The sequence below is a fragment of the Homalodisca vitripennis genome, chromosome 2, assembly GCF_021130785.1.
Source record: "Homalodisca vitripennis isolate AUS2020 chromosome 2, UT_GWSS_2.1, whole genome shotgun sequence".
NCBI lineage: Eukaryota > Metazoa > Arthropoda > Insecta > Hemiptera > Cicadellidae > Homalodisca > Homalodisca vitripennis.
Window position 1 is genome coordinate 100,127,017 of NC_060208.1, and position 27,167 is coordinate 100,154,183.

The window sequence follows — 27,167 nt, forward strand, 5'->3', positions numbered from 1 at the left end:
GGAAAATTTAGACATGAAAAAACACACAGAGTTCAGATTTTAAGTAACGATTCTGAAGTTTTAACAATTCTGATTCAGGAAAGGTGTGTCCATTAAGCAAACTAGGTGGCCTACTTAGGACGGCAGGTTCGTGAGTGGCAAAAAGAGGAAAAATTATAAACATTTCAATTTTTTTCCGAGTTAGAATTGTCAAGAAAACTCAGAATTCTGATTTTAAACTCACAATTCTTGTTCATAAACTCCCTGTCCCTTAGATAGTAACCTCCGATTTCTGAGTTGAACATAAGTTAATTCTGAAAAAAAAAAAAAAAACAGTAGCAGTCGTGGGACTGCCGATAGAAGTGAAAACGGAACTATTAAGTTGAGAGTAATTAACAATACGTTATAGTAGCAGTACATCTGTAATTGTAAATGTGACGCGTTTTTAATTTTCCAATTTTAAAATCCACGAAAAAATATTATCAAATAACTAGAAATCTATTTTACCACGCTAGTAAGATAAATCTTATACCGTAATAATACTCATTTCATGATGAAGAGGTTAAATAATAAATTAAGTTGAGAGTAATTAACAATACGTTATAGTAGCAGTACATCTGTAATTGTAAATGTGACGCGTTTTTAATTTTCCAATTTTAAAATCCACGAAAAAATATTATCAAATAACTAGAAATCTATTTTACTACGCTAGTAAGATAAATCTTACACCGTAATAATACTCATTTCATGATGAAGAGGTTAAATATTAAAAACATAATTAAAATGAATAATGCTAAATTTTAAATACAAATATTCGTACAAATATTAAAAATGTTTAAAAATATATTCGTTGTTTTCATTATTCATTTATAAGTGAGTAAACACCGAGTGAACAACAGTGAGTTGAACACCGTTGTAATTATACAGTTATTGCTACGGATAAAGTATATAATTGCAATAACAATTAAACCCACAATATTTTTAAAACTAATAAATTAGTTAAATTAACTTGGTTCTTTCGTAAAGGTATTTTTATTGCACAATAAACTAATTTATTGAGTTAATACGGTATCAGTGAGCCAATGCGCCAACTACAGTTCCGGCAGAAACGTTCACTCATCACTTCATACGCTACTACAGGCTAAACTAAACTTCCAATAAAAAAAATGATAAATTACAAAGAAAATATTCATCTATTTTCACACAACTTTCTCGCTGACAAATTTTGTCTGACCAAAAAATAAAAAAAATCCTCGCTTACTACTTTTTTCTTGTCATTGTAAACGCTATGTAAAATGTAAACAATAATCAAAATTATTTCGAAATTTTTTTAATATTTAAAAATGTAACCAATAGATTGCCAATATTAAGAGCTTTAATTTGACGCATCTTACAGAATTGTACGACATTGGCTTCACTTTTAAATCGCGAGAGGAAGCCGTAAAGGTCACTGATTTTCGCAGTCTGTTTTCATACTCCGCCGGGACAGTTTTAACACAGCGAGACTGACTTTTTCATGCAGGTTAGTAGTCCGCGGCCAAGTGTACGGTTAAAAAACACAGCGAGACTGACTTTTTCATGCAGGTTAGTATCATTAGCATGTCGGTGACGCGAACCGAGGATTTTACCCTCTACCAAAACGCTCAACGCGCCTAAAGAAGTTTTCACTTCAAAAACTGAGAACTAAAGAAAATCTATTTTCGTCCTCCGTAGACTAATGGATATAGTCTCGGCTCTCTAACTGAGAGATCACGGGTTCAAATCCCGGGGAGGTCCAATTAGGCATAGACACGATTGATAGAGTACTTTGCAAATAAATACCAGTGTAATAAATCAGTGTACATCGAAGCCAACATAGCATAAAGCTGAGGCTTAAAAGAGAAGAAAAAAATCTATTTTAATCTGTAGCCCTTCCACATCATCTGGCATCGACTATCCTATATATACAATCACATTGAATCACAAAAAGTACTTGCTCCGCCGGGAGTCGAACCCGGATCTCTCACTTGTCGGGTGAATGTGCTACCATTACACCACAGAGCGCTTACTTTTTCCGATTCAATTATTTTGTATTTGGCCGTATCATTCACATATGCGTTTAAATAAGCAAACTAACATATGATCGGAAGACCAAATACCTGTCAAACGACTTTTATTTACATTAAATTGTATAAATGGCAATTAATAGCCTTATTTGATTTCAATAAACATTGAATCACAAAAAGTATTTGGTCCGCCGGGAGTCGAATCCGGATCTCTCACTTGCCGGGTGAATGTGCTACCATTACACCACAGAGCGCTTACTTTTTCCGATTCAATTATTTTGTATTTGGCCGTATCAGTCACATATGCGTTTAATTAAGCAAACTAACATATGATCGGAAGACCAAATACCGTACCTGTCAAACGACTTTTATTTACATTAAAACGTATAAATGGCAATAGCCTTATTTAATTTCAATAAACATTGAATCACAAAAAGTACTATATATATATATATATATATATATATATATATATATATATATATATATATATATATATATATGGCGGAGCAAGTACTTTTTGTGATTCAATGTTTATTGAAATTAAATAAGGCTATTGCCATTTATACAATTTAATGTAAATAAATAAAAGTCGTTTGACAGGTATTATATATATATATATATATATATATATAATATATATAATGACAGGTATATATATATATATATATATATATATATATATATATATATATATATATATATATATATAAGAAAAATTTGAGGGAAAAAACTCAGACGTGTAGTAAATAGTTCTTTAAATGTCTTTGGTCGTTTTCGCTTTTTTTTGTACAATAACAAAACAACATATAAATAAACAAACTCCAAACAAGCCAAGTTGTATAAATTGTAGTGGAGGTAGTTTAAGGAATACGTTTGCGTGAATGATTTTAAACTGATAATGAACTCTTGAATTTTAGATCAAGTTTATGTTTATATAATTTATTACTTGGTATCAAAGTAGGCTAATAGGTATTTTCTTATAGCTGAAGTTGGTTAAGTATTATTTTTTCAGTTTGTTTTCACCAGTGTTTTCATTTGGAACGCTTGAGATATTTACAAAATTTATATTGTTTTTTCCTAATATAGAACATTTAATAACAACAAATGACTGATATTTGCAAACACGATGGTTTATTAATTAATGTTTTGAAGGAGGAAGGACAAATTTTCCCTTTTTTAGATGCAATATTTGGATTTCTATATCGAAGGTAATTTGCTCCTAGTGTTAACGTTATTGTATAAATTCTAATAACATATAGCCCTAAGTATGACCAATAATGTATTAGACTTGTCCAACATTACATAAAATGTTTTATTAATTAGAATTTATATTGGGTAGGGTACGATTAGCGGACCCGGTATGTTATATCAAAGAATGTAATCATCAATACCTAATATTCGCATTTCAAATCCTAGACTATCAATCAATATAAAGTATCTATAGTTCTCAATAACAATCATATGTTTAAATTAAAATATGGATCTAATATTTACAGTGATCAAACAAATTATTATAACCAAAATTAGGAAAACTGAAGACAACCATATTTGCTCCTCTCACAGTTACAGTTGTTTCTTTCCCACAAATTTCACATAATGGGTTTTTCCGCATGAGTGCAACATGTTGAAGTCATGAAAAAAATTCTAAAATTTCTAAAATTGACTGTCATTTTTAAATAATCAAATGTTACTTATATAAAATTGAAATATTACATTATGAGTATTATTTGAAAGTGTTTACAGCTATTGATATAGATTATTTAATTAATCGTTAAAAATAATTAATCAGTATCGATTGATTTTGTTGATGGTTATGATTAAGTAATATCGTTTGCCAATTTCAATATATAAAACCGGGTCCGCTTATCGTACCCTACTGTTTATATTTTTAATGTTTATGAGATATTGTAAAAACGTTTATGGAGTTTAAATTCCCTTATCTGCCCTCCAAACAAACTTTTTGTTCTTTAATCCTTTAGGGGGTAGTCTTTAATAAGTGGCCGAAACTCGGTTATTTCTATCGAATGTATCAATTGTTTAGTTCTATTAAATTAATAATTTTCAATATTACAATTTGTTTAACTTGTATGACTTCAACATATTGATAAATTATAATAATGTCTAACATAAACAATAAACAACAATAGTAATATCTATTTTTTGGAAATTTCGAAAATGGCGATGAATATGAGATTGAAAGTTTTTGTTAAGTGGTCATAAAGGTTGATGAGTGAAATACGGGCGGACTGTCTAGCAGACTATCTTTGCAATTGTTTGTACCTTAGAGAAGATCGCCTGTCGGGTAAGAATCCTTTCCTCCGTTTTACAAAAGCGGTTGCTCATAGCTATCTGGGCAAGATGTCAGTATTGTAAAGTATCTCTAACATGTGATCCAGGTTAAAGTTGGTTTTGTTATTTTCAATGCTATTGTTAAATTATTATTTTGTTGCGTGTTATTCGTGATGTTAATTATTCTTGTTGTACGGTTATTATATAATATCAAAGTTGGGTAATATACCGAATAGTTCGATAAAAACAACTGAATAATGAATGTAGGTCGCTTATTAAAGTCTCATCAAATTGATGGGACAGCTGCGGTATAGTAAGCAGTGACCACCATAGTAGAATGAGGGTACTAAAGTGAAAATATTGAATCATCAATTAGAACGATTTTTAATACTGTCAGACATATTTACCCCGTTAAGTAATTGTAAGTTCTATGCTGCTCAAACTTAGTATAAACAAAGTTGTATTATTTTCTATAATGTAAAATGCATACTATATTTCTTTGACATAAAAATATAGCTTCACTATAATACAATCTTTAAAGTCAATAACGTAATTTAGTTAGATATTATTGTTTTAAAGCAATTGAAACAAAGTTAAATCATGTGTATGGTATATGAGTAATGGCTGCTAGGGGAAGACTTTAATAAGTGGCCTACATTCGTTATTCAGATGTTTTTATCGACAATTCTATTTATTATCCAACTTCGATGTGTGAGAATCGTACACAAAAAGGGTTTTTTAAAGGGTAGATCTACAGCCACAGCCTTAACAGACCTAGTAGAATTTATTATTGATCACATTGACAAAGGCAAATACACCACTGCTGTTCTCCTTGACTACTCAAAAGCGTTCGACTGCCTTAGCCATGATATCATTCTTGATAAGTTAGAGGCACTAGGGGTCCAGGAAACTGCTAAACACTGGTTTGAAAGCTATCTCAGAGGACGGAGTCAACTGGTAGAGCTCAGTTACATGGAAAATGGTGTTACTCGAACAGTAAAATCAAAGTTACGTTCGATTGAAAGAGGAGTACCACAAGGATCGGTGCTTGGGCCTGTACTTTTTATACTTTTGACAAATGACTTCCCTGATTACATCAAGGACTACAGTTCGGTGGTGATGTACGCAGATGACACAACCCTTTTACTGAAAGGAGACACACCAGAGGACATCAGCATCAGTGCATACATTGCCCTAAACATGACATACGACTACTGCCTTACAAATAACTTGGTAGCAAACCCTTCTAAAACAAAACAGATCAATTTCAGCAGAAGAGGTGAACAAATCCCGGCCCTTCCTGATATTGACCTTGCAGACCAAACTGACCTTTTGGGTCTCACTCTAGACTCAAATTTGACATGGGGCCCACATGTTGACATCCTGTGCAAGAAACTCAACTCTGCTCTCTATGTAATAAGAAGAATTAAATGCATCAGCAACATAGAAGCAGCAAAGATGGCATACTTTGCTTTATTTGAGACATACTTGAGGTATGGTATAGTAGTATGGGGTGGCACATCAACTACCAACTTAAATCGTATACTCACCATCCAGAAGTCAGCTATAAGATCCATAGCAAACCTAAAAGCACGAGACAGTTGCCGAGAAGAATTTAAAAACCTCAAAATTAAAACAGTAATCTCAATTTACATACAGGCAGTCATACTCCATGTTGATAAATTAGGACTCCCAAAAGAAACAAGATTACATTTTCATGACACTAGACATTCATCAAGAATCCCCGTTGCGAGACATAGGACAGCTCTTTATGAAAGAAAACCATCATTCATCGGGGCTAAACTCTACAACCATCTCCCTGCTGACTTCAAGCTACTGACAGGCGAAGCGCTGAAACACAGATTGAGCTCCTGGTTGACAGATAATCCAGTCTACTCAATCGAAGAGTTTCTTGACAAGACCAAAGACAGTGGACTTAACTTAAGAACATGATAACATTGTATATTCATCCAATATTGAATTGTCTAACCTCAACATACTTGACACCATTCTCTGTACTTGATGTTCAGAAATAAAGCATTATTCTATTCTATTCTATTCTATTCTAAAAGTTAAAATAAATTACTGTAACAAGAAAAATCTCGTACATTACAATTTTAGAAACAAGTTATACTGATGGATCCAAGTCAGAGAATGGAGCCGGGTGTGTATTCTTAATGGCCATTCGTGAGTACAGGTTCAGTCTGCCCTCGATAGCGTCAGTTTACAAGGCAGAACTGATTGCTATCTATAAAGCATAGGATATTGTTTGCCCCAGAACCTGAGGGCTGGTCATTTGCTTCGACTTGCTTAGTCGTTTACAAGCAATCAAGGACATGTATCAAAAAAATGTCCTTGTGCATGGCATACAATGTGCCATTCACTGGCTTCAAGTTCGGAATATCCAGGTTGTGGGTTCCCAGTCTTGTGGGAGTTCCTGGCAATGAGCTTGCAGACAGGGGTGCTAGGAGTGCTTACGAGCTACAGTAATTCACTTTTGCAGTGACTGTGCCAGATCTAAAGCCAATAGTGAGGTAGAGAGGTTAAATGTGCTTGGGGTGACTTTTTGTGTCTAATACAGTGTAACAAACTTTTGCGTCACGCATACAGTAGCTCTTTGAGGAACAGCTACCTGCATGAACCGCAGGAAGTGGTGTTGTGTCGATTGCGAACCGGACGAGTTCCTGTTGGCCCGCTGTGATCCTCTAGAATGTGCGTGTTGCGGAGTGGCTCTGCGTTGATCGAATGCTAGGTATTCTCAAGACAACGATGGTCATGTCAACTCCTGGCAGTCTAGTCGATCTGCTAGGGAATGACGAGTCCGTCATCATGAAACTTTTTGAATTTGTGAGAAGAATATCCCTTGTCTCAAGAATATAATGTGAAATACATAACTAACAAGCTTTGTCCTTTTTTTATTGTTATTAATGAAGGTGGGTCCCTTTACAACTCCCCTTCATTAACTTCAAAGTGTTATCTGTTTTGTTATATTGTTATCGTTTTTCGTTATTAAATTGTCATATTTTATCTAGTGGGCTCTTTTAAAGCCTCTTAGCTTATTGTTGTTTAGTTCTAATCTTTGGATAAATGTTATTGTTTTGTTATTGATAACTTTATGAAGTTCACTGTATTGCCAACCTGACACCATTTTCAATAGTGTAGGTGTCCGTTAGCTATATGGGCATAGATAACCCCTGTGTTTTATGCCCTTATAAATAATAAAAAAATTGTGTTATTTTGTGACAATAATAACCAAAGATACTTTTTAGTGTTTCATTTTCAAGTACTATTTGTATAGATAGTTAGTGACAATAATGAAGTAGTTTATTCACACATTAAAACTATTATATGTTTTATTATATATTAATTTCATTTATGAGTACTATGTGAGACATGTACACGCATTCAATATAAATAAGGACATACTTGTTTGCAATGTCGTAGATTCTGAAGATTTCATGATAAGAAGATTGAATGCTCTCATTAAGAAATTGAGATAGTTTTATATGTTTATTCATCTTTGATTGTCCACAAACACACACATTTCCACTACCCAATGGCCGATGGATAGATTAATTCAACCAGTTATTTCACCAGATGATTGTTCACCAGTTATTTCAAAGGGATCAAGAGAGCTTTTTTTTTTTTTTTAATATTCTCATTATTTTATGTATGTGATTTAAAACAATAGCACATGCTGCAGTATTCAGACAGTGGGTTTGTTCCATGTACATCTTTCAAAATATAGAACTAGAATTGTAATGTGGAAAATGATCAAATTGATATTTACAGTAGGATAGTTACCCTATGAACAAAATGTTTATTTTCTGTAAGACGGTGTGTGCAATTTAAATGTAGGCTATGTGTAATATTGTGTTATAAATGTCTACCCCACTTATTGTTTATTAAATTTTCTCAGATATCAATACCCAAATCACCTCCAATAATTTTAAAGTAGTAAATACTTTCAACTTAATACTTATTTCAATATAATCATCTTAGATCCTACGTGTAGGAACTATGTTACTTTTTAACATGGATTTGGAGGTGTGTGAAGATATACTATTTTTGTTTATCCCATTTAATTTTCAAAACAAAGAGTTTTAAAAATCAACCAATTTTTCCTAAGTATTATTACTATTAAAATAATAATAAATAATATTCTGTACATATAAATATAGATTATAATATTTTAAAATGAGAATGATGTTTATTATATATTATTATTATATTATATATTATATAGATATTTATTATAATGAACAATTTTGTCATTAGTACCTTATCATGACATTATGGTTTATTTCTAAAATAAAATATTTTACAAGTAATACAGTGTAATGAAGATGGTTTTAATATTGTGGGAGAGCCAATGGCCAAGCGGTTTAGGTGGTAAAGAGTTAGAAATAGCGCAGGTTCGAATCCTGTCGTGACTGATCTTGTACTTTTTTTTACCTGTTAGTACGTAACTGTCAATTTTCTACTTTACTGACTCTCCTTCTTATTCTTTTTGATAAGTAAACCTCGCACTGGGTGGTCCATGAGGATTGTCAGAATAAGGTTAAAAAGAGAATCAGCCTTTTGTTATATATAAATATACAGGATGTTCAGAAAAGGGTACTACAAATTCCTGTGCTTGATAGCACTCATCATTTCAAACAAAAAATGTTGAATAAACAAATGTTGAAAGTGTCATTTAGCCACTAGCTTTTGTACTTTTGTATTAAAAACTTATCTTAACGAAAGCGAGCGAGACCACTTTAAAGGTTTGCTTCCATAACAAACATTTTGTCAGTTTGAAGTCGTTATCTGTTTTGACATGATTATAAGTGACATTAATAGCTTTGTCTATAGACAGAAAAATATGAGGTGTGGATTTTAGTTACATCTTGTAAAACACATAGTCTATAATCAATTTAATGTTAATGTTACAGGACTGATTTCTACATAGTTAAAGACAATCCAGATGGCAAAATTGGATTTCCTGTGGGAGTCGCTGAGAGAGTTGTCTGGGAATGTTTTAAGAAATGGCAAAAGCTTGCTGTTGATTCAACCGCTGAGCAGAATGATTTGAAGTCAGTTTTATTACAATTAAAACACTACCATTTATTTTAAAGTTTTAACACTCCCATTTGTGACACCGAAAAATACTCACCGACAAATTATAAGTTTTATTTTTGTTTGTAGACATTTACTTTTTGTTATTGCACAATCCAACATTCCAAATTCAAGAAAAATATTCCAAATTTAGTATAAACCTTAAAAATTCCAAATAGAAAACCTTCAAAATGATTAGATAATGATTTAATGAACAATAATCTAGTAAAAAACAGCTGCACGTGTGTGTGTGTGTGTGTGTGTGTGTGTGTGTGTGTTTTAGATTATAGTGTAAATTTATTTGAATGAATATTAAGTTTATTAAATTTGAGTGTTTGGTAGGGATGTCATTAAAAATGAGCTGAAACCCAGCAAGTTACATTTGGAGTAAAATTTCAGAAACATTTTGAACTGTAATAAAATTGTATACTGTATTTTTGATTTTTTAGTTTATTTATTATTAATTTAGTGTGTGTTTACCAATATATATAGTGTTAGAATTTATGTGTATTTTAAAATAATAAGTCTAAACAGTATATATACATTTGAATCTTAAAATCACAATATAATCTAAAAAACTGTTATAGTCTTAAAGGTTTTATTGCTGTAGTCTAATCTTTTTAATGGCGTGAATGTTTTTCATCTCAACATGATGAAGTTATAGTAAAAAACAGTTTTTGCTGAATAAGTCCATAGCTTTCATTAAAATACATACTTAACTCTTAATGCTCTAAAGCATGCGGTCCATCAACTGTTTCCTCCTCAACTCAAATTTAACATACTGCACCAGGACACCAGCTTGTATAGACCAACACCAGATGGCCCCTCCCTTTTTTAACACACTAAACTTACACTGATAGATTTTTAACACTGATAGATCACTTTTCTCCTACCAGTTGGAATGGAGTAATATCATACTTAATTTTATTTTAATTATTAATGTAACCAATTATTATTATTATTAAGTTGTATACCAAGAAATGTATTAGAGGTGAAATCTTTCTTGTGATTATTGTAAAGTGTTCATGACGATTCATACACAAACTGACAAAATTGTCAAAATAAAAATTATTGATAAAAACTTATCTAAAACGAATCATAAAACTTGTTAAGAATTCAATTAAAAATGTTTCCATATCTAAATTAAGAAGTATTAACCAAATTTAAAATAAAAAAATTGACGAGCAAAGGGAGATAATTTCACCCCTAACTAATTGCAGAACACAGTACCTTACTTAATGATAATAGCAATGGCTGCTCACACCAAACCTGTGTGCACTCCAGTAGCAAAATATTTTTTTAAATAGAACCCATTTACATCCCATTCTGAAATTTTAAATTTATGTAGTCAGTCATAGCGTACATATTATGTATTTTTTTCCAAAAAAATTGAAAAGGTTGTATGTGAGTTTTTCAAAAACAGTTTTTTTGGTGGATTCAAAAAAATTTAAAATTTAAAATTAAAAATTTTGATACTTGTTTTGCTAACACGTAACCAATAACAAAACATCTAGTAGTTATTGGCAATAACAAAACCTTAGTGACTTGAGTTGTCTAATGTTTATTAATTTCTGGGCGATTTTTTATTTATCAAACTTTACTTTTTATCAAATGTACTTTTTATGCACACAAACAATACAAAAATTACAAGGCTCAATGAACTTCTTCAAAAAAATAATTGAATAGCAATTAATGATAAATATTAATTAGGTTTTTTCATTGGTGGTTGCTAAAACACAACTAATTATTACCTGGTTTACATATAAACACATTCTCTATAAAAAGTTTTGTAACAGTAAACTAATAGTATTTTATAGTAAATACTAAGTACAAACATTAAAAATATTCAATACATTAGTTCAGTTTGAATGTTTTAATTACATTAAACTTTTTTCTAACATAGATTTATAATAATTTATTGGAAATGGTTCCAATTTTTTTTAATGTTTTATTTACATTACGCTTTTATCCATCATAAATTTATAATGTGTTATTGGAAACAGTTCCATGCAGTATTTAATGTTTTCATAATTGCATAGTACTTTAACCCTTCGCGCGCTGTTGACAAATATAACCGCCAATATTTACTTTGCTAAAAACGCTGTTGACAAATATATTCGCTTTTAAACATTGAGGTTATTATTGGGAGTAAGTAGTTTCCAGTTTTGCCGGTGGAGTGCAGCAACTGTTGGAGCATATATCCCTCAATAGAAAAGCACAGTAATAGTTGTCCCCGCCTCCCGGTTTTTCTCCAAGCTGCAAAATGGTCGCGCACTACCCATGCCACTGCCTGTTTTGCCAGACACTAGCGCTACTGACAAACTAACTCGCCGGTTTAGTTCGTTCGCGGACTGCGAGTGGAACTGTTGTGTTTACATTGTCAAATTGGTTTTTGACATATTGGGAAGATGTATTGTGTGTACACGCAACGGTTTACGCAAGGAGACCACTTACGTGTGCGAGACATGCACCGCCCGGCTGAACCTGCACCCGGATACGTGTTTCAAGACGTACCACACGTTGACGTTATCTTGAACACCATGATGGCTAATTTTAGATATTTTTATACCCATTAATGTTTTATTTTAATTGTATAATATACATACTATACATATAATATACTATGAGATAATATTATACACGATAGTAAAATTTCGTTCAACATTTCGTTAAATTTGGTGTATTTATATTGTTTATAATTTAAATAATCGTATTAAAAAAATTATACTTTTTTCGTTCTCAAAAGACTTTTTATATGGTAACAAACTCAAATACAACATTAGCGTTGACTGTATTGAAAAAAAGTTTGAGGTATATGTAGCGTTTGGATATGGTGCGTCCCAAATTGCCGTAGCGCGGGAAGGGTTAAAATAGTACACCTCAACATCGGTGGTGCCTTCACTATACTTGTGTTCTTCATATCATTATTCCATATCTGGTTTTAATGATATCTGGCCTGTCTATCGCCACCTTAAGCTGGATATGACAGGTTTTACTGTACATTTATAATATACTTGCTTTTTAGATCTGTGATGGAAGATGATATGGCAGGCCTAGTTATACATGAAGAAGAGGTGGTGACCACGGACGATGTAGAAGACTTTTCAGTGCTGCCAACTGAACCCATACAAGAGAAACAAGACAGGTGTGTAAACGTGTTGAAGATTTCATTAGTAAATTTAATTTTTAGCCATATCCTAGTCTATTTACAAATTCCTTGTAATAGGTATCAGGACAACAGTTCAGAAAACTTCAATTTTATCATTAAAATACGTAAACATTTCAAAATAGAAATAAAAGGTGTTTTGGTATGTACCAACTAGAAGTGGTTGGCAGCTGTAATAGATCCATGTTGTACCACTAAAAAATAATTAAAAGTAATTTGGAAGACTCATAGATACCTGAAAAATATACTAAAAAAGTTCCTGTTTTGAAGTTTTATCAGTGATATATTTTGCATTTATTTATTTTTTATCTTAGCTGCTTTCACATAATCTAAAATCTGGGGGAAATGGTATGGATTTAATGGAGAGGTATTGTTAGAAAGGAGAACATTGTCTGGAAATATTCCATTACCTTATCACTGGTCAATGTACCTGACTAGTAGAATATGTCACAGCCACAGTTGACATGTCATTTTCATGCTCTGTTATAAATTGATATTGCGTGTTCATTGGAGTGGCATGCAAGGTTTATTTGTTTCTCAGTATAAGCTAAGTGCGAGAATATGTCACAGTCACGGTTGATGTGCCATTTTCATGGTCTGTTACAAATTGCCCTAACTGAATTTTGACTACAGGATGATTGTAGTAGGGAGATAGAAAATTTGCACATGAGTAATGACATAATTTATGAACGGTTCCCAGCAACTAAACAAACTCTTTCCCTACAATTCCTTCCTTGTCACCCCACAAGAAATAGACAACAATTTGATTTTCATATCCTTAGAAAAAGATAGATTAGTCTAGAAATCTCAAAATCATATTACATTACACTCTAGTTCTATGCCTTTTGCGACAGCTGTGGATGAGAATGATAGTATAGCTGCGTACAAGTTAGAAGAGTGCATGAAGGACTGCATCATTTCAGAATAATACTGATATAAATCAATATACACAATGATTCTCTAATTTGAATATCAATTTTTATTTTCATTCCTATCATTTTACTTAATTCAATTGCATTATTATTACTTTTACTTTTGAAAGTAATTACACTGTTTGGATATTACTGAGGTGTTGATGGATGTCAGTCTATCATTCCCTGATCTTGTAAACTATATCGACAGCAAGCTCAGAGAAGATTGAGGGAGTTGTACCATAAGACTTTGTTTCCCAAGATCAGGAAGTTACAAGTAGTTAAATATCTGACTTTGTTAGTTATTAGCACATGGCAAGATGCTGAAAGAATACTACAGTATCTTGTGATTTGTTGATGAACACATAACTGCATATTGACATGCTGCTGTGTAGTAGCCTCAATTGTGTGCAAGACTCCTACTTTCAAGGAGCCTTATCTATGAGTAACCCTTCATACTACATATCTGACCAATGTGCTTCATTTTCTTCTAAATCTAAAAAGGGTTATATCAATTTTAGACCAACACTGTATAATAATCTCTCTTGTACTTTAAAATCTTTCTCTCTCAATGGATTCAAGCTTTATACTCAATCTTCTTATAAATAAAAATGAATGGCGAAATGTGTTGGTAAGCGCTAATCTCGATAACGGCTGGACCAATTTGGTTAATTCTTTTTGTAAAATATCCATTGAAATCCGAAGAAGGTTTTTATGGAAGAAAAAGTTAAGATAAGTTACCTGGAATATTTTGGAATTCAGAAAAAATTGTAGTTTTTACGTTTCATAATTCAAATTAAACTGGCACTAAACAGCTGTTGACAGCTATAGTTCGACAAACTTTCTGAAACGTCTGTTTACATTTAAATTTGATCAATAATAAGTAAACAGTGCTTGATCGGTAGTGCAATGAAGATAGTAAATAAAACATTGATATATAAATTTTACTCCAGATTGCGCCAGTGAATTCAAATCATCTAATATATTAAATACTGTTATAAAACTAACCTTAATGAACAAAGTTATGAATGTTTTCATATAAGTTACTTTAAACTGGTGATTATCCTTGACATTATGATATTACATTTTAACAATGGCTTATGGAAAAACAGAGAAATGAATATTAACATGCTTCAACGATTCATTCTTTCCTTGGCTACAGTCCAAAAAACAAGTGTAACGCAAAACTTTAATAACGATTATTTTGGAATGTTGCATAACCTTAATAAGGATTTTCCTCTTATACAGAAAGTACATAAGAACGATTATCTTTGAATGTTGCATGACCTTAATAAGGATTTTTCTCTTATACCGAAAGTACATAAGAAGTAGGTAGGACTTCCCCCTAGGTCGTAATAGGCTTTTCAGTCCTACTTATGTGTGTATTTTCCTCATCAGGACAAGGCAAACTCAACTATGTCAACACTTTTTTGACCAAAATAGATTTCCGAGAACTAGATAATTGAACCTATGTAGTATTTTGATCGAGGCAATATGGAAAGCTAAACTGTGACATAGTAGGTAAGTGAATTTAAATGGCCTTAAGTAGGCACTTTTTAACCAGAATAGGCATCTCAGTCCTACGTAAGTATATATATTTTTCTTCGTCAGAACAAGGCAAACTCTACTATGGTACTGGAAATATCTTAGACCTGAAATATATGACAAGGACTGGAAATATACGCTTTTTGACTGAAGTAAGTTTCCGAGACCTGTGTGATCCGAGATTTGTGTTTTCTTGATCGGGATGACAAGGCAGATTCAGCTGTGACGTTATGTATATAATTAATTAGAACCAGAAATGCCAAACATGATATAATAATTAAGTTAAACTCTGATACTATTTACCATGAACTTAAATAATATCTAACTGATGTATGACTAGTTACGTTTTAAAATTTTTATAGGACTCCTATTATATTACATCATAATTGCTTTTACTAAGTAATATAAGGACTTCATTTCTATAGATTGCTTGCGAAGACGCGGGTAACAGCTAGTATTGCTATATTTTAGTGAGATCATGACTTGTATTCCAGAATTTGTAATTATTGTGTTAGTTTTTATTTTTAGTGTTGGTTTAGTGTTGGTTTTACAGCATGGCGTGGCTTATAGTAAAGTAGTATCAAATAAACTCAGCATTTTAAAACTTATGTATTGTTATGGACCATACATTTATGTCATCAGTTTTTGACTATTTTCAGATGTTTCTACTCCACAGCTTATAATACTCTACTCTCAATATTTGGCGATCTTTTCCACTTATAAAATGAACCACTTAAAAAATCTTTACTACATTTTTTTTACGTAGATAATAATTGCTAATAGACTTTGTGTAAAATAACTTTTAAAATGTTGTTAATCCTATTAACTGAGCCCCAGATAGCTATTTGGTGGATGATGTGCAGAATATTTGAGATCCACAACATAAAATAAACAGAATACCACTGAAAACGTAAACACAACAGTCATGGAGTACTGCTAAATTTGTTTGGATCCAGGACTTGTGTTTGGTACAAAGGAGCTACTATATATAGTGCTACTTCTGATTGTATAGCTTATCAGAAGACACATGGGTTCAAGGCAGTATATTGCATTGAATGATATATTGCATTTAATAAGATTTACCTCTGAAAATAAGTATTGATTCACAAAGGACATTAAACTATAAACTTCCTTTTGCTTAGCAGTGTATTTCATACTTTATTTAAGTTTTTAGGGTTGTTAAGTATTATTGCCTTAAATAACTTGTTTTTTATTGCCTAATATGAAAAGGCTACTTTTATTGAACAATAATTATGTATATATTTTTTGGGCAATTTATACTCCATATTTGCCTTTATTTTACTAAACTGTATATACTGCATTAATTCTATATCTCTTTCTGCGGCCTAGTGCCTACAATACCATTCCTTACTGGATTAAAATATTCACGTACAGTGACAGACCAATGAACCATTGTTTCACGAATCAGCTGTTTACTGTACACTCACCAACCAATCACAACGGTTGACTTATCAATTGCCTACCTTGCAAGCGACGGCACGCTTGCTCATTATACTCTCGGTCCCGCCTGGGGCACTTATGTACTCTCTAGCCACTGCTGACCATACTTACTCTCTCCCCCATGTGTTACTCTCTCACTTAAAATATTAGTTTATCTCTATTTGTTGTACATTTACATTAACATTAAAGTCAGTGCTCTGGATTGGCAATCTCTACCAGAACGTCTCTGCTCCCGGACACCCGCGTCTACTGTGCTCTACAGGACTGGCCACAGTGTTATGAACTATTCGTTTGCGGTCGTATTGTGCGTGAGTGAATCCGTGAAGGACATCTTCCGTCTTCACGCCTGCCTACAAGACTGCTGCAGCCTATTTCCACACTTACTGATCACAACCTGGCCCGCAACAACAGCAGACTACGGTTAGGTACCTCTCATGAAAACAAAGGTAACTGTTTATTTTCTGCACTTTATTTGAATATGCACTGTTCATAAACTCATTATGTGTAACCTAGTGAAATCTTGTTAAAATCAGTGTGTTCGGCGTCTTCACTGCCTAGTGTGAAGTGGTCCTTCTTAATCGAGCCTCTAAAGTATTATCTAACGGTTCTCATAACCAAAATTCATTCTTTTCATGGTCCTTAGCGAGCCGGATAATGAGAACTTTAGTCCATTGGTGAATATCAGTGCAATCTCAACTCTTATAAGCTATATACAGTGCATATTTCAAAGTGTGGTTTCAGGTTCTTTCACGATTGCAAAGTGAATATCACGTGCATATCGATTTTCCAGTTCCCTCTCCACTCATATCAGCTGTGACGTCGTGGTCATATCAGCTGTTGTCCTCTGCTTTGTCGACTGCATTGTTTTGTTGACAAACAAGCTTTCAGACTGTCACAGCACAGGTGAACTGATTACTTTTTAATGGTTACCGCTTCTCAATACTTGTTGGTTATCAGCCCTACTTGTAATACTCATTATTCTAAGCAGGTTATGCGAACTTAAATATAAACAATCTTGGTTATTGACACGTTACCTTGAGCAGGACTTGCACCCTTATTGCAAAATTAAATGTTTATTTTGTCAATACTATATTCTAGTCTCAGCTTAAAAAGAAAAAAAAGCTACTTACTGCTAACAATTGTTTATTATAATTTCTATTTGAACATTGCTCACGCATATTATGTATGCATGGTTTATGGTTACTGTCACAACACTACCATACTTTACCACTGACAGTTTACATGTAGTACGTGCTCATAATGTTTCCAGAGCCTCTGCTACATTATAGCTGAATTTAGCTCAACAATAACCCTAATTGTTGTTTATTATTTAATAACAACTTGTCTTGTTTACGTTTTGCCATAATAACAGTTTATTTTATTTTGTGAAAACAAAACTATACTATAGGCCTATACGAGCCTACTCTACTTATTGCATTATTATTGAGTTTTTACCTCAAAAAACTAAACAATTGGTACCTGAAGATGAAATCAATGATTTCGAAATGTACATAGTAACAAAAATAAAAGTTTACAAAAAGTGTTAAAGGGTTTATTTATATTGTATCATAAATATTTTTTAAATTGTTTTTCATTGTATTATATTGTTTAGATACTTCTTATTTCTTGGGGAAAATACTTCAGAGGAAAATAATTTAGTTTCTATTTTTATCACTGTCTCAATTCAAGAGGACAATATTTTATTTACTTTTCACCTTTGAAGTTTTACTCAAATTGATTAATTTTCTACAAACACTTTCAACATGGCGATGTCTCTTAAAGTGGCCAATGCAAAGCGAGAACACCTCTTTTCTCAGATACAAAGTATCTATGATCTAACTAAGAAGACTTCCGATCCAAATATACTTCAGCAGTTGCTTGTCAGAGCTAAATCTATTCAGAAACTTAGACAGGAATTTTCAGCGATATTAGACTTGTGCCACGAGTTGGAATTAAAAGTAGATGCCGACTATACACCTAACTATTCCGCATTAGCGAGCGTGGACGAGTTAGTTGATTACGTTTCTGCTAACGTGCTTATGATTGAGACCAAGAGACAGGCTAAAGCTAATAAATGCGAAACTATTCCGCCTGCCTCCCCTCAAGGCAATGTCCGGCTACCGAAATTGGAATTAAAAACTTTTGACGGAGCTGCCTTGGACTTCTGTACGTTCATCAACGTTTATGAACAAGCCGTACACAACAATGCGCACCTAAGCGATGTAATGAAATTTCAATATCTCTTGAGCGTGCTTTCAGGCGAACCACTCTCTCTGATAAAATCGCTAAATATAACTGAGCAAAATTATGCAATCGCTTATCAGCTGCTGAAGGATCGCTACCATAATACTAGGCGTCTACTCACACTACATTTAAATCAAATACTAGACCTTCCTGTCATCTCCAGCACATCTGTGAAGAATATCCGTGCTTTCCTTAATCTTTTTCACAAACATACGCAGTCACTTAAAGCGTTAAACAATGACATCACTAGTAACAACCCACTTCTCTCAGCCTTGTTATTACGCAAGATTGATAATCGGATGGTCACCCGCCTAGAACAGTTTCGAAAAAAGGAAGAGCTTCATACTTTGCCCTCGGTTGAACAAATAATTGAGTTTCTCAACCTGGAATGCAGCCACATTGAGGACAGTAGTCTACATGACAATATTGTGGACCCCAAGAACGCGTCAAGTTCTTATTTTGGGTCAAAACCCAGATTTGATAAGCCCAAATCGTCTCTTAAAAACGTGAGCTTGTTGGCAGCTTCCTCTCCACCCTCCTCGGCCTATAAACAAGGCCCATCATGTCTTTATTGCCATCAGAGCGGTCATAAAATTTATGGCCGTCCCAGCTTCGGCCAAAAGACACCTCAAGAACGGCACGGGATTATTAAACAGCATAACCGCTGTTCTTCTTGTTTGGGGACGCACAGATTAAGTGAATGTCAGTCTAAATTCGTCATCATACCTTGCTACATTTCACTGATCGGCCAACACGGTCCAGTGTTAGTACATCGGACCGCGTTCGTCCCGTTGTGGAGAACGGCCGTGACGGCGGCCGGCCTGCACAGAGCAGTGCAACACCTACACCTGCTGTCCGCCCCTCGCCTGCGACCACAGCGCTCTCACCTCCTAGCCCGGCCGAACACACCACACTACACGCTCATGGCACACTGCATCGAGACCTCGCCCCTAGTACCACGGTTCTTCTGGGTACTTCTCTTGTCAAGCTCACCGCCTCTAACGGACAAGCTTATGTCTTTCGTGCCTTAATTGATTCAGGAAGCATGCTAAATTTTATTAGCGAGAAAGCCTCCCAACTGTTGGGTACACAGCGCCGTCCGGCCACTATTAATGTCGCCGGCCTTTCTCAAACCTCTGCTCACACACGCGGATTTTTAACTCTGGGCGTGGAAACTCTTGCTGGCCACCCAGTTGCCGCCCCGCACACTCGTTCCACATATTGCCACAAATCACTGTAGACCTCCCACGAGTGCAAATATCTCAGGAGGTCATGAATAAGGTTAAAAACATTACACTGGCTGATCCAACCTTCCACCTCCCTGGTGGCATTGACGTGCTTATTGGTGGAGCGCTATTTCCACATATTCTTACTCACGAGACCTACTCTCTTGGTCTCAATTTACCTCACGCCCTGGGCACCTGTTTTGGTTTCGTGCTGATGGGGACGGCTCCCTGCACACCACTGACGCAGTCTGTCTCTACTATGGCTGTCTCTCTTCTCTCGACTGCTGCGGTGGACCTCCACGCCTCTCTGCAGCGTTTCTGGACACAAGAGGAACTGCCTGCTCCCAGTAAAAGGTCTGCAGAGGACACTCAATGCGATGAATATTTTTCTACCACGCACTCCAGGGACCGTGAGGGTCGATATATGGTCCGCCTCCCTTTCAAGAACACCAGTACTCATCTGGGAAGTTCCAAAGTTCATGCTGAAAGTAGACTCTATTCACTCGAGCGCAAGCTCCACGCTCCCACTAATGTGGAGTATTATAATTTATATTCTGATTTTATACATGAATATCTCTCTCTAGGCCATATGCAGGGCTGCCCTACTCCTGACTTAAGCACGCCCCACTACTTTCTGCCACACCACAGTGTTTTTAAGGCACAAAGTAGCACCACCAAACTACGCGTCGTTTTTGACGCCAGTGCCAAAACCAGTTCCGGACTCTCTCTCAACGACACTCTGTTGACCTGACCTAAACTGCAAAATAATATTTGTGACATTCTTCTGCGCTTCTGCCTTCAGAACGTAGTGTTCTCTTGTGACATCAGACAGATGTACCGCCAAATTAAGGTGCATCCTGACGATCAACATTTCCAACTGATCTTATGGCGTGATCACCCCACCGACTTGATGTCCACGTTCAAGCTCACGACAGTTACCTACGGCCTGAACTGTTCACCCTACTTGGCCATCAAAACGCTACATCAATTGGCAGAAGATGAAGGTCACCGCTACCCCCATGCTGCTGAGATTCTCAAACACCAGAGCTACGTCGACGACCTGATCTGCGGAGCTGAGACTGAAGAACTCGCCGCTGAACTTCAAGATCAACTCATCAAACTCCTTCGGCTCGGTGGCTTTGAGCTCCGGAAGTGGGTCTCGAACTCTCCGAGACTTCTGCAACACCTTCCTGAAGATCATCGGGAAATCCTAGTTTTTCTGCAACCCTCTCAGGAGCCTCATTTCTCTATTTTGGGCCTTAAATGGACCCCTCTGACTGACACTTTTACGTTTAATTTTAATTTTTCTTGTGAAAACCCCACTAAGCGTAAAGTTTTAAGTCTCATTTCTCAAGTCTATGACCCCTGTGGTTTTTTGGCGCCTTGTATAATGCTCACAAAAAATATCATGCAACTCGTATGGATTTCTGGCATAGATTGGGATGATCCGCTCCCTCCAGAAATATACCAAAAATGGCACGCCTTTTTATTTGAACTTAAGCACGTTGCTACTATTACAATTCCTCGTGCTATCCCCTACTCTGCTGCTACTCACTGGGACTTGCACGGTTTCTCTGACGCCTCAGAACTAGGCCCCCCCCCCCCACCCCCCCCCCCCCCCACCCCCCCCCCCCCCCACCCCCCCCCCCCCCCACCCCCCCCCCCCCCCACCCCCCCCCCCCCCCACCCCCCCAAAGATTTTAATTAATTCATTTGTTCTCATAATGCATTTGTAACAATTGATCACTTAAATTTCAAAGCTTCTTTATAGTAATCATTTTATGAACATAAAATATATAATTAGAGGTTTAATTTTGAAATATTGTAAATTATATTACATTATTTAGAGTTGTTCAGCTTGTGATTTTATTGGAGACAATAGAAAGTAAACATGTTTATTCACCATTTTAAAACAAAGGAACATTTATTCAGATTATGTAAATCTGTTCAAAGAATAAAATCATAAATCTTATGGTGACAGCAAAGATAGGATAAAGAAGTCTTACTAGAGCCCTCTTCACATCACTATTTAACAGTCATACCTAGAAACTACCATATCCATGACTCTGTCAGATGTTTGGGTTGGAATTGTCTAAGCTTATAGTGTTCCTAATAAATTTATTTTTTTGTGTGATGTAATGCTTTAATAAATTAAATTAAAAAACAGCTGTTGAATATTTTGTACAGTGCACGAAGAGTGCTGTATTTCCAAGAGGAGCCAGAGTTTGAGGAGTTACCAGTAACAAATATATCCTTAGCCTTGCTAGTATCTGCTTCTGCTGACTATGCCAAGGTTCTCTGTTCAACTAGAGCTATCACCTTCCCCATCACCATAGTCCAACAGGTAAAATCAAGGCATAAATGTAGTTTGGGCGCAAACTATTTCTAACCAAATTTAGAAGATCTTTATGATTTATGTTTAGTTAAGGAAAACTCGAGATACATGTTGCGATGCTCACCACTTTATAACATTGAAACTTTCTGTACATGGATGCATTACTACAAACAATTCTGTGTGATCTTCGTAAATTTTCTTCAATGACATTGACAAATTATTGCACAGTGTTCCATCAACAATGTGAAGTCATAGTAGAAGAGTTGTGAAAAGATGGTTCCTTTAATCTAAAATATTTCCTGTTTCTTCATGGAATTTTTCTCTCTTGAAGAGTTGAATACTGATTTTTATGATTCAAGAATTTTTAGACTCACATTTTTCCAGATGGAAGAACACACATTGGTTCTGTCAAACAAAGGAACAGTCCCAGCTGTATTCTCTTGGACACAGCAGAACCAGGCTCAGAGTTGTCTGGATGACTCCAGGAAGGCCAGTTACGGTAATGTGTCTATGAGCTCAGAGAGGCCCAGACTGCAGCCAATCACTGTGGATAGAAAACCAAAGGAAGTCAAAAGACCAGCCACGTGTTCGTGTGTTAAGCCTTGCCCCTTACCCAGTTCAGGTAGACTGGTCCCTTTATAATAAATTAATATAACAGATATGTGCAGGTTTTCATAATTTTAGCTAAATCTGATCGGGTTATCTTCCACGTATAGTAAATTTGTGAGTAACCGAACCGTTGAGTAGAGAGGTAAACATAGTTTGGTGGAAGTAACAGGGTAAATTTAGTGGCACAGTACAATTAAGATATAAAAAACCTTACCGAGATTAATTATTTCAAAGATTTTTATGAGTATACCAACTACAGTAATTCTGGCTATGACCAAATGTCATGGAATATGTGATTAATTTCCGTATAGTCACAGATGATTTATAAGAATGATTGAATCTCTCTTAAAACATCTACATAGTTTATTGTCAATTAAATTTATTACAGTGGATCTGGTATCAAGGGATGATTCAGTATTGGAGCTGCCCAGGTCCAGACAGGATGTGCCCAAGTTCGGTTGGCCCATAAACGTGGAACCGATAATAGGAAAGATACAGGTTGGAGAGCAGATAACCTGTGTCGTCAGATTCCAACCTAAAGAATTATCCAGCTTTTCCTGCGAGTTACAACTAAGGTATATTTTGACTTTGGTAGAAATTTGTTTAGATATTCAACTTTTTATAAGTGGGCAGGGCTCAGGTTTCCTTTATTATAAAAAACACCTATTACTTTTTGGGCCAGTGAAATACAGATGATGCTGTCTGTAGTCCATCAGATGATCATTTTTGTAATGTAGGATGTAAAAATTTTTCCATACCGCATTACTCTAATGCGAACTCCTTCAGCTTGGCCTAAGTCTGTTGCACCTCCCATTAGGTCAACAACGTAGAGGGTTAAGATCCTACAATATAATGTGCATTGCCTTTCTTTTAATAGATTAACATACACTTTACAAGGACAACTAAACACGAGTCATCAAATTCATGGTTATAGTGGATTTATCTGGAGGTGGGATACATTATATTTACACTATCTCCAAGAGCCTTCGTTCTTCTGAAAGTTATTCTATAGAATACACTTGTGTACACAGGTACAGTTTTACAAACACTTTACTCAATTGTAAATTACAACTTTCAAATATTAAAGTTAAATATTAAAATAAAATCAGAATATTAACATGAAATGAAATTAAATGAAAATTCTCTTTATTTTTTCAGGCGAAGTTAGGACTACATAGTCCTTTCTTACACTTAACCTGATTATTAGTATAAGTACAAGCCATTTGTAATCTTCAAAATAAAAATCAAATCAACAGAGTTTCAAAAATAAAATGAGTATTTGCTATGCATTCTAAAACTAACAACAAATCACTTAACAAAAAAAAAAACAAGATTGCACTCTTAAATAATACGGTGTATAAAATTAATATTTGATTATAAAATAATATGAATGATACATTTTAAACAAAAACTTAGTCAAAATATACAACATTACAATTAAAATATTCTATTTTTATAAAAATTATTTACTTACACTCACACATTCATTCATTCTATCTGCAACAAACCATGACTAGCGATCCTCGGGCACCACGGCCGCGGACATCCGCTGCAAAAAATACAACTTAACATGAGTTATTTAAAAGTTAATTATTATTATTACTTGTATGTTAATTAAAAAAAATTTCTTAGAGAAGGTTTTGGAATTCTCTTTATATTGCAAGGTCCCATATCTCATAAAGAGTTGAGGGCTACCTAAAAATTTTTAGTTGTGTATGGGACTGCTGTACATAATTTTTATTTTCAACATTAGGAAAATCCAAGTCATCTAACAGTTCAAAATGTAGGTTCCCTCCAAGAAAATTTGAAGTGTAAACTTTGGTAATTTTTCTGTAAGGTGCATTCAAAGAACAAAATGTGTTTGAATTGTTATACAGTACCATTAATAATTCTGTAAGTTTTTTTAGCAAATGAAAGTAAATATAAATTGACGCTAAATGTGTGTGTTTTTTATATGTGTAAAATTTTAACTTTGTTCAGTACTGTGTATAAAAATTTATTTTTAAACAGCTTAAAAGTTATCATTAAACCGAGTATGTCAAGATAAAATACTTTTAGTTTGAGACCACCAAAATAAGATTGTAAAAGTTTGAAGTTTTACACTGTCCTATGCAGATAAAATCAAGAAGGCTGCAAGTACAGCTAGCTCTTAAATGTCATTAGTTAGGTTGAATTTGTGTTGTAATTATGTTTATTTTATCTGAACTTAACCCTTTGTAATAATTAATGTGGCCAAAAATTATATCTTACTCAGGTTAGAGCCTCATGTGGTTGTCCTCTCAGCTCACCAAGCCACACGTAGTGACCGGCTAGGTTCTATGTTGCCACTTGAACGTTGTTGACTGTATGTCACTGTAACTCGGATTTAAATGGCAATATATCTTCAGCTCTTTAAATGACAGGTTTAAATGGAATTCTAAAATAATTTACAAAGTTTATTAGCTTCACACTATACAGTGACATTGAGGGATAAAAAACTATTCTGAGCAATGTTTGGTATGTGCTATAAAAACAGAAATATTAATTAAGTTCTATTCTCTTAGGACAAGAAGCTTAGAAATTACACCTAGTCCTATAAAATCATTTGCGCTGCTTCCGGAGTGACAAGATATTCTGGAAGGGTAAGGTTGGAGGCGGCCTCCTGTCGAGATCCATGAGGAAGAATTTAGGGCAGTAGTCTCAAGTCATATCCCCTCGGAAGGAGAAACCACCTCTGACCTCTGAACCAGCTTCCTCAGTCAAAGCGATCAGGGGGTGGTGACACACTCTTATGTCTAGGCTGGCAAATTCCACCAACTCCAACAGTCATCTCCCACAGTAGACTAGACCTATCAAATTACTCTTGCACCCCAGAATCTTGACAGTTGCGGTTAGTGATGTGCTGCTCCTGAACATCCCTAAGGTTGTCCAGATTTAAGTGACACATCGGTTTTTGCTGTACTGAGTGTGTGTTCAACTGGAAGATATAAACCACCCAGAAGTGAACCCTCGTGGGTAACTAATTTAGTTACTTATTTGGCTGAGAAATTGCAGTACTGCACTTTCCACTCACAACTGGATAAGGTTTGAATTTTATAAATGCTCAATACAGTGGGTCACACGTAGTTGCCTGATGAGCTGAACGGCAAAACAGTGAGAGTCACTAGGTGTGGCTTGCCAAGCTGAGGGACAGGACGTGGCCATAAATCAATGACCTAACACAGAGCCATGGCCATTCTTGTGGCCCAACGATCTTAGAGGGAAATCTTATAGCTTTAACGCTGATTGCGAAGGTGGCTACATTATGCAGGTAAAGTAGGTTTTAGTTTATATACTAACTGTATTTTGCTTTTCAGCTAAGAGCTTATCAGAAGTTACACCATTTATTATTGTGTTGATTTCTGTTTGTTTACTACAACAACAGTGTAGAGAACGAGGAGCCCGGTGCAGAGATGGTTGTAGTTCGGGTGGAGGGTTGCAGTATGCTACCCTGCTGCCATCTGGTGGTGGCTGACTGTCTGCCCTCCTCTCTCCCAGACCAGTTGCAGCTACAGTTCAGAGTGCTAGGCGTTGGTCGCCAGATCCACAAGTAATTATTGGCCTTCTTGATATGTTTTTTTTAAATTTGTATACAACCATTTTTAACAACTATTTGAAAGAGAACACTGCAAACATTTCATTTGGGATGTGTAGAAGAGAATTGGCACTATTTGAATCTAGTCAATCGTTTCTTAGAAAAAGTCATTAATTAGAGACCAGCAACCAGAGAAACCACAGTTTGGAGAGGGCAGAAGCTATCCGCTTTATGGCCAATGGCTTCAACATCTATCAACAAATATTTATATAATGACCAACACTGTGTAAAGTGCTACAGAAGATTTCCTTATTTATACCCAATATCTATAAATACTAAGTTTTAACCTTATAAATCTGTTTAAAAACTAAATAAAATTGTAAGGATATTATCCACATAAAATTGTCATAATATTGATCAACTTTAAGACACAATTAAAAATGTTCAACCTTGTTTTTTTTATCTAAAACTGCCATAATGACAAGTATTCTAAACCTATAAAATAACAGGTATATTATTACAGGTAACAATCTCATTTGTACAAGTTATAATTCTGAAAGCAATAAACTATGGATCCAAGCTCACTTCCCCAGCATCTTAAACATTAGTTCTGAATTACTCAGGAGTTTCATTATAACCTCAAAGTTTTTAAGTGCCTGATCTCTAAGTAGCTGGATTACAACAGTAAATCAGATTGTCATAAT

At 34.7% G+C, this 27,167-nt stretch overlaps 2 protein-coding genes across 2 annotated transcripts in view; both read left to right on the top strand.

Moving 5' to 3' along the window:
* Nucleotides 1–2,822: 2,822 nt before the first annotated feature.
* Nucleotides 2,823–12,751, top strand: LOC124354436 (nudC domain-containing protein 3-like). The gene is made up of 3 exons (XM_046804883.1): nucleotides 2,823–3,235; nucleotides 9,251–9,391; nucleotides 12,439–12,751. The coding sequence occupies exons 1-3, from the start codon at nucleotides 3,132–3,134 to the stop codon at nucleotides 12,734–12,736; spliced, it is 543 nt and encodes a 180-aa protein (XP_046660839.1). The 5' UTR covers nucleotides 2,823–3,131; the 3' UTR covers nucleotides 12,737–12,751.
* Nucleotides 12,752–13,417: 666 nt separating this feature from the next.
* LOC124355746 (hydrocephalus-inducing protein homolog) overlaps nucleotides 13,418–27,167 on the top strand; it is a 30,341-nt gene continuing 16,591 nt past the window's right edge. Inside the window, exons 1-5 of the mRNA XM_046806904.1 lie at nucleotides 13,418–13,467; nucleotides 22,154–22,310; nucleotides 22,686–22,923; nucleotides 23,299–23,485; nucleotides 26,314–26,478. Of these exons, the coding sequence (XP_046662860.1) occupies nucleotides 13,418–13,467; nucleotides 22,154–22,310; nucleotides 22,686–22,923; nucleotides 23,299–23,485; nucleotides 26,314–26,478 (797 nt within the window). The remainder of the gene's footprint in view (nucleotides 13,468–22,153; nucleotides 22,311–22,685; nucleotides 22,924–23,298; nucleotides 23,486–26,313; nucleotides 26,479–27,167) is intronic.